We start from the raw sequence: 14,745 nt of genomic DNA, 5'->3' as shown, positions 1-14,745 counted from the left end.
AATCTTGAAAATAGTCGGTCTACATAAATTGCTACAATATGTATTATTCTTTGAATTTGAAATTCTTTTTTTTTCTTCATACCACATATCTTGAGGTCGAGAAGATCAAAAATCAATATGTATTATTTTTAGAATTTGAAATTCTTTTTGTTTCTTCATACCACATATCTTGAGGTCGAGAAGATCAAAAATCTTGAAAATAATCGGTCTACGTAAATTGCTACAATATGTATTATTTTTAAAATTTGAAATTCTTTTTTTTTCTTCATACCACATATCTTGAGGTCGAGATGATCAATTGGAAGGTTCTCCAACATCAAAACACTTTCTTATAAAGGACTTTTGAATTGCACCTTACTTCAATAGTATAAGATTAGAACCTTATATAAACTTTTTCCTTCATAGATACATTATCCAAATGTAAAAATAAAATAAATATTCATAGCCAAAACACTTTCCAATCTTCATCATCTTTGCCAAAATGATAAAAAAACATAAAAAAATAATAAAAAACATTACAAATAAATTTCTTATATTTTGATGTTCTTTTTATAAAAAATTTATAATACCAAGTTGAACCACCCAGCTCAGAGACGCTCAAACTTGGCAAAGTTACGAGTTCGAGTAACTCGAGTGAATCCGATTTCGATTGGGCTCCCCCGAGCTTTTCTGGAATAAACGTAAAGCCCCGATCCCCACCAAATAATAACGGATATAAAGCGTGACGCGAGAAGAGGGAGAGCGGAGAGAGAGCACAAAACTAATAGCGACGACCCTCATGATATGAAGCAAAACACCAAGGCTTTTGTAATCAGGAACCTGTAGATTACAAAGAGCAAAACCTAGCGAATTCTTGAACTCTTGTTAAACAAATTTTTTAACATCTATCAAACCCCAACAGGGCAATCCGCCACACGAGAAAATTCGGGTCTGGGTCCCATATCATTTTTTGGGTCTGGATCTGGCCGGACCCAACCGCGACCAGATGAACCAAAAGATCAACTACCAAATCACAATCAAATAGCCCGTCATCACCAAAACATCCAAAAACCACCATAACACTTCCTCAGGACTCAGAGGGCGTGAAAGAGAGCCCCTACCAAATGCAAGCTCGCGCAAAACATTAGAAACCAAAATATAGGGTAACACAATCGCATAGAATCATTCCACATATTTGGCTTACATACTACATACTAAACATTCCTTTCCCACAATCTACATATTAGAAGACAACAAATTCTTATACCACACCAATACAAAAAAGCCACCCACCACATTCGAAACAAAATAAAAGAGAGAGGGACATAGCAAGAATTATAGAGAGAGTGCGAGTGCTAAGAAGCCGCACTTACCCCATCAAGCTGCCTCCTCTTCTTCCTCCTCATATTCCTCCTCATCATCAGCAGTAGCATCTTGATATTGCTGATACTCCGAAACCAAATCATTCATATTACTCTCCGCCTCGGTAAACTCCATCTCGTCCATCCCTTCACCAGTGTACCAGTGCAAGAAAGCCTTCCTCCTAAACATAGCGGTAAATTGTTCGCTAACCCTCCTAAACATCTCTTGGATCGAAGTCGAGTTCCCAATAAAAGTTGAGGCCATCTTCAACCCCTTTGGTGGAATATCGCAAACACTTGACTTTGCATTGTTGGGTATCCACTCAACAAAGTAGGAGGAGTTCTTGTTTTGGACATTGATCATTTGTTCATCGACTTCCTTTGTGGACATCTTGCCTCTAAACATAGCCGAGGCAGTGAGGTAGCGGCCATGACGAGGGTCGGCAGCGCACATCATGTTTTTGGAGTCCCACATTTGTTGGGTGAGTTCAGGGACAGTCAGGGCACGGTATTGCTGGGAGCCACGAGATGTGAGGGGGGCAAAGCCAACCATGAAGAAGTGGAGGCGGGGGAAGGGGATCAGGTTGACGGCGAGCTTGCGGAGGTCGGAGTTGAGCTGCCCCGGGAAACGAAGGCAGCAGGTCACGCCTGACATAGTGGCTGAGATCAGGTGGTTCAGGTCACCGACTGGTGGATATAGACAACAAGCGAGTTGTTAGGGGAAGAAGAAAAGATGGGGGGGGGAGGAGAAAGAGAGAGTATTTTGGGGAAAATGCCACTATTTATTTGTGGTTTGATTGTTCTCTTTGGGGTGGAGGGAATGCATATATAGAAGATAGTCAGGGGTTTTGACGAGGGCGTTAAGCGAATGGCTGACGTAATTAACAAGTTATGAAGCTAAACTGTGTTTTAACAAAATAGGTTTCTAAAATGTTCTAAAGATCCTCATCATACAAGGGTACTGAAAGAATGATTGAAAAGTTATGTGCCAAAGATCAGTGGATGTTTATGTATATTTGAGAAACACCATGACCAAGATATTGATGAGGACACTGTCCAAATTAGTATTTCCTATTGAATATAAATCCCTCTAGGCATCAGAACATGTTAGAAGCCAGGTAGTTCAATTTGCCAGTGAAATCTTATTGGAGAAAAGAGGTTACCCGGTGAATGATAAAATATATTCGAACAAGAAAGACAAAATTTACAGAAATTCAATTTTTTTCCCACAGAAAAAGGTATACTTACTGATAACAAACAAGCCACATAAGTCTAAAAACAGACTCAAAGACCTAGAAAAAAAATGTCTCAAAAACTAGAAAAAGACTCACTTTCATTTTCTTTTCCTTCATTTATACATTTCCCCAATAACCTTGATTCTCAAGAGAAAAAACAGCAAAAGCAGAGGCGGCAGCCACTTACAAGTAGGAGTTGCCAGCTTGAGGGTTCGGAAGCAGATATCATATAGGGCTTCATTGTCAAGGACCATGCACTCATCTGCATTCTCAACAAGCTGATGGACCGATAGGGTAGCATTATAGGGCTCAACCACAGTGTCTGAGACCTTTGGTGAGGGGAAAACAGAGAAGGTGAGCATCATTCGATCAGGGTATTCCTCCCTGATTTTTGAGATGAGGAGAGTTCCCATTCCAGATCCAGTGCCACCACCCAAAGAATGACATACTTGAAATCCTGTTAAGAACATTTCATTGCAACGATAAAAAACAAAGTCGTTTCCTTTAATGTAGGTGCATATAATGAGATTACAAATCCCTCAAAGAAAAACAAATGGACTTTAATTTGATAAGAAACCCAAATTCATTTATGCAGGTAGATCCATAAGCGTGCAGGAGGCCATGAACTCAGAATAAACTCTAATTATCTAAAGATGGTATGGAGATCAACCTCAAATAAGAGATAGTTAGCATTTATCAGACGCATTTGCCTTTTCTAAGATAGTTCAGCACGTTACGCACCTCAGCCATTTTTCAAAAACATTGTCTTGAAATACTACACAACAATAATATTCAACACCCAATGACACCTTCAGTTCCACCTCTTTTCCTTAGACCAAAGACCCCCAAACAGTTCGAGCGATCTAAATCTTTAAATGTCGAAACGCTAGTAATTTATGAGCTCTCACACATGTTCCTCATGTTCAACACAAACTTCCTGCTAATCCAAGAATCATTTAAAAGCTTATATAACCTAGCAAGATTTTAAGTATTAATAAACACAAATACTTCCAAAGGACTATTCTTCATATGCCAATTAACTTCAGTTATTTTAAGTTATCACTCACAAAACTTAGGAAGGGATATATAAACCCAGTGACCATTTTCTTGAACATACCAAACTAATAAATTCACTTGTTCTACTTTCATTCCAAACCATTTTCAGAATTTTTCACTTTTGCTGAAATGAACAATAGTTAAGGGTGCGGTTTGTATAGAGCGAGGCTCTAAACAATCAAAGCAAAGTGCACCTTCAAATAGTGTCAAGAAATGTGATTTCAATACTGAAAATCTTTGCAATAGCCTTAAAATATATTTTCATTTCTAATTATAAAATTTAAAGCTTAAAAAATAATGCAGATCGAGCAGATCTATGAAACTTGAAAATCTTGAAAATTGACGGTCCAAAAATGCTTTACAAGATGCACTATTTCCAAAACTTGTAATCCATTTTTTTCCAATGTCCATGCATCTTGATGTCGAGATAATCGATTTGAGGATATTTGAGTATCAAAAAATCGCTTCTAGTGAAATTTTTTAGGTGGGCTCTAATTTGATTGTTTAGAGCCTTGACTCCATATAAACTTGTTCCATAGTTTAAATAAGAATTTAACACCAAGTAACATGCAAGTTGGCACATAGAAGAACAAAATGCGGAAATTATGTTTCTTTTTTTATTGTTTTTAAAGCTTTACCATTAGCAATTATAATTAAATGAATAATATAAAGATTTGTAAATGAGTAAATATACAAATATATGACTTTTTTAAACAAGAAAATTCATGACGTAATATAACGACTTCATGATTTTTGAAATTAAATAATATTCCAGTCACATGCATTGCACTAAAAATTCAAAAACTTTAAGAGTAATAAGAAGAGAATAAAATAGCACTCTCTAATCATAGAAAATCAATGGAAGTTTTTCATTCGATAAAGAGGCACATATGCATCAGGTAACATATGAAGAAGTATCATGTAATCATCTTAAAAGAAGATCGAAAAGCATGACCAACAAAGGATATTATTCAAATGAAGTAATAACATAGAATTGCTACATTTTGGGCATATATATTAGATCTTCCTCATCAAGAAATAAGGAAAAAATTTAACTCCAACAAAATTTGTAAAACAAGGACAGGCAGACAATTCTCAAGTATTGTCACAGAATAAATAATAAATTTAAGGGAAATTTATCAAAAAACCTATTGGCGAAATACGTTTAACTTTATCAAATACCTATGAGAGATGAAGTATTTAACATTTAGACCCGCATATGTAGAAATGCGGGCCTATTAATAAATCTATTTTTGAGATACTTTTTTGGACTTAATTTTTAAGGACACAGTCTCTAACATGGAGATCATAAATATGAAAAAATAAGTAAATTTTAAAAACTAGAAATAATAATTCTAGTAAGAAAACATTTGGATTTAGATGGATCAGCTACTTGCATCCATCTTTAATATGGGCGCTTTACACTTTTTGGACCACATATGTAGGCATGCGGCCTAGCCCACATGAAACCATTTTCCTTTACTTTTTACTCATATAGATTGATTTAATTTCAAAATACCCATCAAATGCACATGATGATGAGTTGGTATAGTGGCAAATGTGTAAAATGTTAAATAGCATATCTCCCATGGGTATTTGATAGATTTCCCTAAATTTAACACACTGATATAGAACAAGGACAGGCAGACAATGCTCAAGTATTGTGACAGAAGCAGGAACATGAATGTTATCATTAACTTTATATTATATGTTCAGGCATCAGAGCTCCAACAGGTAAGAGTTTCAAAAAAGGGTTTAAGAAAAAATTAAAAGCAGATACAAATCAGATCCCTACTTGAAAGGAAAGGACCGAACATGCAACATGAATACACATTAAAGCAGTGGTGAGCTTTCATATAAGCATAATTATATCAATTACCATATTATAGAAACAAATAATGAAATATAACAACCAAGGGAACTTCAGAAATGAAAGAAACAACCAGATCCACCTTAAAATTTTAATATAAAGCCAGCATTCTGTCTAAATGTGTAATGCACCCTTTTCTTTTTCTTTTCTTCCTTTTGGATCAGGAACAGATGAAAGACAAACCTCCTAATGTACATGCATCAAAAAACCTCTCACAAGTAGACTTTAAAAGACAAAAAAAAAAAAACCAGATCTGACGTCATCACCATATAGGCCATCAAACAACAAGAAGATTAAAAATAAAAAGAAATACAAGTATAATTACTATCACACCATGTAATTCAGACCAGAAAAATGTAGATAATTCAGAGAACTAATCTCCAACCCAGGTCAACACTAAACGAAACAGTAACAAAATATTCGTACTGATAACAACTAAACAAAAACATCAGCGATAGAAATGAATGACCATCAATGCTAACATAATGAAAACACATTACAGCAATACAACCCGCACTAAACAAAAAAGTAATACAATGCACCAATTTAGCACCAAATAGGATAACATCAACAATAAAAACAACATAATTACCACAGATCACCACAAAAAGAAGAACACAATCAGTGAAAAAACCTCTATATTATTATCATCACCATCAATGAAATTATTACTGCCAGTGTAATTATTTACCTTGAAGGCAATCACAGTTCTCAGCCTCCTTCCTGACCACATCGAGCACTGAGTCGATCAGCTCCGCTCCCTCTGTGTAGTGCCCCTTAGCCCAGTTGTTTCCAGCCCCTGATTGCCCAAAAACGAAGTTATCAGGCCTGAAGATCTGGCCAAAAGGCCCAGATCTAACGCTATCCATGGTCCCCGGTTCCAGATCCATGAGCACTGCTCTGGGAACATAGCGACCACCACTGGCCTCATTGTAATACACATTGATCCTCTCTAATTGCAGTTCCGAATCTCCACTGTAGTTTCCTGTGTGATCAATGCCATGTTCATCACAGATCACTTCCCAAAACTTGGCACCAATCTGGTTACCACACTGCCCACCTTGAATGTGAAGGATCTCTCTCATTTTCTCCTTTTGATCAGTAATTAAGGGGTCTCTGGCTTTAAAATGAGGTTTCTGGCTCGGATCTGAGATTTTTGCACTGAAACTGGTGCTTAACGAGGGAATTTTGATAGGAAAATCAAGATTTAGATTTTTCTTGGCTGAAAATGGAGATCTAAAATGTGCAGTATGGAAGAGGAAATAGAGTTATAGGCAGTAGAATACGGTTTTGGCCGTAAAGTGGACAAATTGAAAAGGAGATCTGGGATTTTAGCTTCAAGTTTTGAGAATGAGGCGGCTGAACCAATCTTTTGAACGGAAAATCAGGGCTTTAATGGCCGGCGATTAGAGTTTCCGCCGAAGAACCGGTGCGACGGGGCGGGAAAATAGTCGGGATATGTGAGGCGAACAGGAAGAACAGTACAATAAATATCGCAATAGGGTTTATTTATAGGGAGCGAAAAGGACGAAACTACCATTGATTCCCTGACAAAATTACGTGGAAGGATATAATATTTTAAATTTTAAATTTCTTTGGGTGGAGGGCCGGTTTTCAAGATAACGAGTTAACGACGCAAATGCCCCTTTGAAGTTCGAAAACCAAATAGCCTCTTCGTGCAACTTTATATAAGGTTGTAGCCTTAAACATCAAATTAAGCCGCATCTTCAAATTTTATCATAAATATAATTTTGGTGTTAAAATATTTTAGGGTGTGGTTTGTATAAAGTTATAAACTTAAACATCAAATTAAGGCGATCTACAAATTTTATCATCAATATAATTTTGGTGTTAAAAATTTTTAGGATGATTTGATAATCTATTTTCATCACTAAATATAAAATCTTAAATTCCAAAAATAATTTAAATGAAGTAGGTCTATAAATACTTGAAAATACACGATTTAAATAGTTTGTTACAAGATACACCATTCTTTGAACTCAATTTCTTTTTTTCTTTTCATATTCATAAATTTTGATTTTGAGATGATCAATTAGAGGGTTAAAAAACTTCAAAACGACCTTCTTTAATGGATTTTTGAAGTGCATCTTAATTCTACATTTTAAGATTGCTGCCTTATATAATTTTGACTTACCCAAAAAAAAAAATTCTTATATAATTTTTTTCTAACTTAAAAAAACACGAGAAATCTTCCTTTCTCCAAATCATTTTTAGTTGAAAATGGGCCAGGTCCGCGCCTGAGTTGGACCTGGGCACGGATCCAACCCAATTAGGGTCAAGGTCAAGTGAACTCAAGCCTAGGTCCATTAGCTGGGTCCAGACCCTGAGCCCTTGCCCGTTTCCCACCCCTAGTCCCTTATTTCTTTGTCAAGGGTAGTTTAGGGGAATGTTCGGATTTAACCAAAAGTTCCAAATATGCGAGTCTCCAGTCACTTTGAAGTTCGAAATCTTACAACGCTCCTAGTGTGATCGCAAAAGAAGATATTATTATGAAGATAGGGATGATAACCATTGGCATATCTTAATTTTTAAATATTGAAAAGGTCATCGTAGGATGATTTCTAACATAATTATTAAGATCCGACTTAATTGGGTTGTATTGTCGATCACTATTTTGATCAGTCTAGTCTAAAGCGAAAATTTGTTAAAAAATAAGTCAAAATTAATGTTTTTCTTATTTTAGTAAAGTTTGATTAGTCAGTTTTAATGGGCTAAACCAATTAAACAAAGTTATACTTTATTTGTAATACATTTTATGTTTTCAAAATTATTGTTGGTAGTTTTCTTTATAAAATCGGGTCGAAATAGATCAACCAGCAATTTAAGCAATTTTTTATTGTACTTGGTGACTAGTTTGATCCTGATACTACTTCTTTTTAAAATCGCGACTCAAATGTCACCAGAAATTGTTGTCTAATAATAGAAAACTATTGAAGTGATTATTTTGACCTCAACAATTAATGATCTAAAAAAAAGCTTTTGGACGTCAAAATAGTATATCCCACTACATTATTTGGACTATTTATTATGCTGCATATTTGGGTAAGTTTGGAAATATCGAATTTCATAAATTGGGTTGAAAATAAATTTTCAAGCCTCATAGGAGGTTTGGTGCCGAACCACTTTTTCCCATGGGGTTAAGAAGTCTGGATTTATTTTTATACAGCCCAGGTCCTATGGCAACCATACCCAAAAATATAGATTCGGGGTCGCTATATGATCCCATGGAGAAAGTATATAGTATCATTGTGGCCTTGTAAAGCCATACCTCAAAATTCGATAGAAAATGTAGTTCAGCCCTAAAAAATTTACAAATTGATCATCTTGATCTTGACAATCATAGATATGAAAACTTTGAAAATGGTATCTCTTGTAACATATTTTAAAGATCATCTATTTCAATTATTCATAAATTAACTAGATGTGTACAATTTTGGAGCTTCAAGTTCTATAGCCACAGACAATAGAGATATCTAAGCCATCTCAAATGTTCCCAATGTTAGAATGTATTTCGTTTAGGTCTCAAGGTCCGACTTTGCTAATTATCATAAAGCCACATGCCCTAAAAAATTAGACCATTGTTTTCTGAGAAATTATCAAATTGCACCTAAAAGTTGTACTATGCAGTATCTCATCCTATCTTTTTTTCTAATCTCAAATAGCAAATTATTATTTTGATAAAAATTCAAATAGCCCATCAAATAATACATTGATACAGGATTTGAAATTTATCAAATCACAACTAGAATGAAATGTTAAATAGCCCAACTTTTGAGCATGAACTGATGAATTTCCCTTTTTTTCTCTCAATCCATAGTTTGCAATCCACAATTAGTCCACAAGTGGCTTCTACTTCTTAACAATAAGCATGAGAGTGTCTCTCTACTATTTTTCCTTTAATCATTTCTTTTAGGGAAAGGTCTTCATGTGGAAAGTGTATACTATAATCAATATATATGAGAATGATAGGTACAATATCTTGTATTTTATGGTAAATCTGGCTATAGTATAAATGCATATGATTTATTTCTATTATTATGATTTATATTTGTCTATTTAAGACAAGCATGTATATTTGATTAATACTGAATATCTTCAGATAAACCTGAGAGTCTTTATACTTTCCATGTGGGCCTTCTTCCTTTTGGCTTATTTCATCTTAATCACTATCAATGAAACATATTCTCCGTCCCATATGTTTTCCCTTAGTTTTTCTTTTCCCTCTTTTTGTTTCCTATTCATTCACAGTTGTAGATTTGGTTTCTTTGACATACTTGCATGATAAGGCAGAATGTGCCAGCAATATACCCATAAGAACATGGGTATGTGGCACAAATGACTCCCTTGAGACCCACATGGACCCTACAGAACATGTCTAAGTTCCCCTTGAGACTATCTTAGGACCCACATAGGTCTATTGCACTTATATGGGGTACTGTGGCTTATAATTTATTAGGACACCGAAGATTATTATCTTAAAACTTCTTTTCCCAGTATCTCTTTAGTGTCCTCATTGAAAACCTGCTCTATTTGATCTTTTCAACTTATTACCTTTCGAAGATTGTGTATTGACATTATTAGCATATTCTTTGATGGCATCCAAGTTGGTTGTCTCAAAGGCATGAAGTGGCATAGCTTATAGTTTTCTAGTACTAAATGTGTTCCATTAGAATTAACAAAGCCATGTTTGGAACCCTCAATGCAGCCAAATCTCTCTCTCTCTCTCTCTCTCTCTCTCTCTCTCTCCAACTTAACTCTAAAATGAGCCATAGAATGCTGCAACTAACTGGCCATGTCGTTCCCTCTCTCTCTCCAACTTAACTCTAAAATGAGCCATAGAATGCTGCAACTAACTGGCCATGTCGTTCCCTCAAACACTGGCTACCAAATAACAAAGGGATATGACATTTCTTTGCCAAAGAGCTGGTCTTTGGCCTGGCAAAAGGCTGGCTGGGGCCAGGGAAGGCCTGAGCCATCCCAGGCCTTGCTCTAGCCCTATCAACGTATAGCCGGGCTACAAACAAAAGAAAAAAAAAAAAAAAAAAACAAGAAAAAATTGTGTCGGGCCGGGCCAAACCAGGTTATCCCTAACCTAGTCCAACCTAGCCCTCGAGCCATTTTTTGTAGCCCATGCTATACTTTTTTAGGGCCACCCCACCCAGCCCATTGCTAGCCCTAGGCCTGGCCTAGGGTAGTATCGATCAAGATCAATTTCAGGCAAGCCTGGGCCTGAACTATTTACGAAGGTTGTAGGGCAAGCCCGCCCTATGCGCTACGAACTAGAGCCGTTTAAAACTAGGCTTAGCCGAAAATCGTACTCCCTAGCTTGGCCCGATTGACATCCATAGATAGAGGATTACCGCTGCTTTCTTTAGAGTCATACGTGTGAGCTAAGTGAGGCATGTGCAACTTATCTTGGTGAATGGATGGATCTAAAATGACATGCAAGCCTCATACAAAATTGTACTAGTTTAGGCCATCTAGATACTTCTCTTGGCAAGGAAGTTTAGAAAGGCCATGGACCTATATGAGGGATGTTGTCACGTCACAAAGCACCTCATTCTTGTCGGTATGAGGCCTTGGTAGTGAAAGAAGAACTCTTGTGATCTAATTGGAGTTTATAATAAAAAAAAATTTATTTTTATTTTTTAAAATTCTTCAGTCTAGATTACTTACAAGTAGTCCTTTTACAAGATAATAACTTCAAATAAAATAAAAGAATACAATAGGATCTCAAGAGCTTGAAGTCATTCAAAATCTTTCTTTTAATAACAAAAAAAACACAACTTATGCTTTGGGAATAAAAGATATAATAAATAAATATGGAAGGAATAAAAGATGGTGCCGGAGATTACCTCAACTGAGCTTAGTACACCCCATGCTGAGTCTCTTCCTTCTGATGGTACTCAGGATCATTGATCAGTCTTTTGATTTCTCCTTCTTAGGCAAAACTCAAACAATGCACATGAATCTCAATTCAGAACCACCTACTTAAAGCCTCAATGCTTAGGCCTAATTCAAGCCCCTTGACATGATCCTTAAGAGAGATAAAAATCAAGAAAGGAGGGAGAAAACTCCTAGCTAGGGATGATCTATTTGCTGCCCACAAAATCATATAACTAAAACCTAGCGTGATTTAGAACCCATGAGAGAGATTCAAGCTTAACCTAACCTAGCTTGGGCATGTCCCTCTTAGAATAGTTTGTGTGAGAGAGAGCGAGGCAGGCTAAGGTGGGGTGTGGCTCCTTGGGTTTCTTGGAGAGAGAGAGAGAAAGTAACCTATGTGGGGCGTGCCCCTTAGAAAGCCTAGAGAGAGATTTTATTTTAGCGAGAGAAGAGAGAGTAAGTGGTGTAGAGACAATGGAAGAGAATGATCCTTTTTATATATTTTCATGCATTAAGGTTTGTCATAAAATCGTATGAGTAAATCTTGACTGTTGATTTAAGAAGACTCGTGGGGTGAGAGATGTGAGCTATCTATTCTCTAGATCCACCATCAAGATGTTAAGAAAGGTGCTAGAACTTTATCCTCCCATTCTTAAACTTATTCCCATCAAATAAGTTAAAGGGTGTGGTTTCCATAAGGTTGCAACCTTAAACAATTCATTTAAGGTGTGCCTTGAAATTTTATCATAACATATAATTTTGATGTAAAATATTCTAAGGATTATCTCAAGATCTATTTTCAAATCTAATTATAAAATTTTGAACTCCAAAAATGAATAAAATCATGTAGATCTATAAACATATGGAAATCTTGAAAATGGACGGTCTAGATAATATGTTGTAAGATGCACCATTTCTAGGACTCAAAATCCTTTTTTTTTTTATGGTCGTACATCTTGATGTTGTGATGATCAATTAGAGGTTTTCCAACACTAAAACAACCTTTACTAATAGCTTTTTGAGGTGTATTTGTAGTTCAACATTTTAAGGTTGTAACCTTGTATAAACCTTTCCTTAAGTTAAATTAGGAACATATTTCTTTACTTTATCTAATCGTAAATATTAATTCATTATTCTCAACCAAACCTTCTTTATTCTTAAGATTTTTTAAAACCATATATTTCATTCCTTTATTGTAACTAGGCTTCTCTCTACAAAAAGAAAGCCAACTAGCATGAGATGCCTCTTATAATATTTAGCAAGAAAAGGCAATCCCCTATGGGTAGGGCATGCCACCATTTGGTGGCCACTCATGGGCCCCACCCAATTGTCCCTTGTGATTTAAATGGGGATCCAATAATTATGGGGGGTTTTACATATTTTAGAAACAATAAAATTGATTTATAGATTTTTCAAACCTCGTAGTTTATTTAAAACTTTAGAAATGAATTTCTCTTTATTTATAAATCCAAATGGAAAAATTAAAATATCAGAAGATTCGTAAAAATTTAAATAAACATTCTAAAAATCAAATAATATAAAATTAATTGAATTAAAATAATTTGATGGGAATCTGATCTGAATAGGTCTAGGATTTCATCAACGCATAGGATCACTTCACCTTCTACTATGAACTACAATCCACACTAGCTTTCTCAAACTGATCCAGCAATTCCCATAACCCACAATCTACTACAGGGGCTCATGATTGGACTGTCAAAGTCAAACAATGGGCTAGGGAACGTAATCCCAGTATATGGAATTCATATTCTCCCCTAGAGACAAACCATGATATGTAGGACCATAATGCAATCATGACTCTATGGTGCATATATGTAATCTCTCATGCATGTACACACTTCACCATCAATGGTTGATTATTATCGCAGTACGACTATCTATGTACATGCAGTGTGATGATACAATGATGAGGTTTTAGTCATGTCTCTATAAACTATTCATCACACACCATAGTCACACAGTCCATCGACTCTCATCGGGTCATACTCCGACTTTATCAAGAGCTAACCCACTAAATCCTCATCAATTTCATCTTTATGCCCAAGTACCTTGGGTCTTCCAACTTGGCTGACCCAGCATGTCAAGCCTAGTCCGAGCATCGACAAATTATATTTGTCTATTATGGTCGACAAGAGGACCACACTCCCAATGAATTTATGATTCATTTATTCAAATGTTTATACAATCACTCTTAAGGCCTTTAAAGGCCATATAAACCCAACAAGTTGCTTAGAGCAAGAGACTATGGTGGGCTAGCAACAAAAGACCCTTGGTGCGAGGCATTGTGCAAGATGGTTTACAAATGGCTCTATGGTATCCATTGGCACAAGGTTCACCTAGCGGAACAATCGGTCCTTTTTTTGTCACTCCCATTCTTTGGATGCTTTATCTACAAGGGTGACCATCGAGTAATGGACTGCCTTCAAAGTAGACCCTTTGTGTAGTTTAGATAGTTGAAGGAGAGGAGGACACCTCGATGCCATCGTGGCTTGGTTAGAGACCAAACCAAAGACCACGAAGATGATAACACTAGAGGTCGATATCAAAAGGGCTCCTAGCAGTGATACAGATGAATTGCGTGGAGACTGTGGAGGGATCATCATGAAGATGACATCAGTGGTGAGGGGTGGTGAGGGTAGCTAAGGTGGCACTGTTCCACTTGGTTAAGATATCCATGTCCAATGAGGCCCTAAAAAGCAAAACAACTGGTATTAGTGTTCAGTTTATGTGGCCTTTAAAGGCCTTATAAGTGCTTGTAAAATGAAATGATATAGTAGAACATGAACTCAGTGGGAGTGTAGTCCATCGTGGATCATGCCATGCAAATGATGTTTGCAGATACCAGAATGTGCTTGACGATCTAGGCCAGTCGGTTGAGAAAAACCCATATTACCTAGGCATGAAGAACAAACTGAGGAGGGTTCATGGGTTAGCCCTTGATGAGGTCAGATATCATGTCAGGATGAGTGAGCCGAGGGATTGTGTGACCCTTGTGTGTGATGGTAGCCTACAGAGACGGGGGCCCAAACCTCAATTATGTGCCATCACACGGCATGCATATCGATGGATTATTCGAGAAAAATAGAAATCCTCCTTTGAGGGTGAAGCATATGCGTGTGCGAGAGATCCCCCTATGCATCATAGGGTTGAGGTCGCATCAGTCTTGGTGACCTGGACTCGCCTCTAAGGGAGGACCTGTAATCCACATACTAGGATTGCGACCCTTTGGCTCATCAGCCAGACTTTGGTGAATCACTGCTTGTACTGTGAGTCATGAAAAACACATAGTCGGTCTGATAAAGTAAGTATGGTCCAT

General features: G+C 36.5%; 1 protein-coding gene across 1 annotated transcript; it reads right to left on the bottom strand.

The window, feature by feature from the left end:
- Positions 1-1,123: 1,123 nt before the first annotated feature.
- Positions 1,124-6,984, bottom strand: LOC18443057 (tubulin beta-5 chain). Its single transcript, XM_006853259.4, has 3 exons — positions 6,193-6,984; positions 2,763-3,032; positions 1,124-2,027 (listed from the first exon to the last, which is right to left on the bottom strand). The coding sequence occupies exons 1-3, from the start codon at positions 6,584-6,586 to the stop codon at positions 1,357-1,359; spliced, it is 1,335 nt and encodes a 444-aa protein (XP_006853321.1). The 5' UTR covers positions 6,587-6,984; the 3' UTR covers positions 1,124-1,356.
- Positions 6,985-14,745: the final 7,761 nt, after the last annotated feature.

The sequence above is a fragment of the Amborella trichopoda genome, chromosome 2, assembly GCF_054954075.1.
Source record: "Amborella trichopoda isolate Santa Cruz 75 chromosome 2, AtrichopodaSantaCruz75HAP2 v2.0, whole genome shotgun sequence".
NCBI classification, from domain to species: domain Eukaryota; kingdom Viridiplantae; phylum Streptophyta; class Magnoliopsida; order Amborellales; family Amborellaceae; genus Amborella; species Amborella trichopoda.
This window is presented reverse-complemented; position numbering and strand designations above follow the sequence as displayed.

Bases quoted from the DNA above. Each gene is read 5' to 3' on its own strand.
- LOC18443057 (XM_006853259.4), bottom strand. From the start codon at position 6,586: ATGAGAGAGATCCTTCACATTCAAGGTGGGCAGTGTGGTAACCAGATT. The intron at 3,033-6,192 runs GTAAATAATTAC...TGTTCTTAACAG, and splicing joins GAACTGTGATTGCCTTCAAG to GATTTCAAGTATGTCATTCT. The intron at 2,028-2,762 runs GTAAGTGGCTGC...TATATCCACCAG, and splicing joins CAAGCTGGCAACTCCTACTT to TCGGTGACCTGAACCACCTG.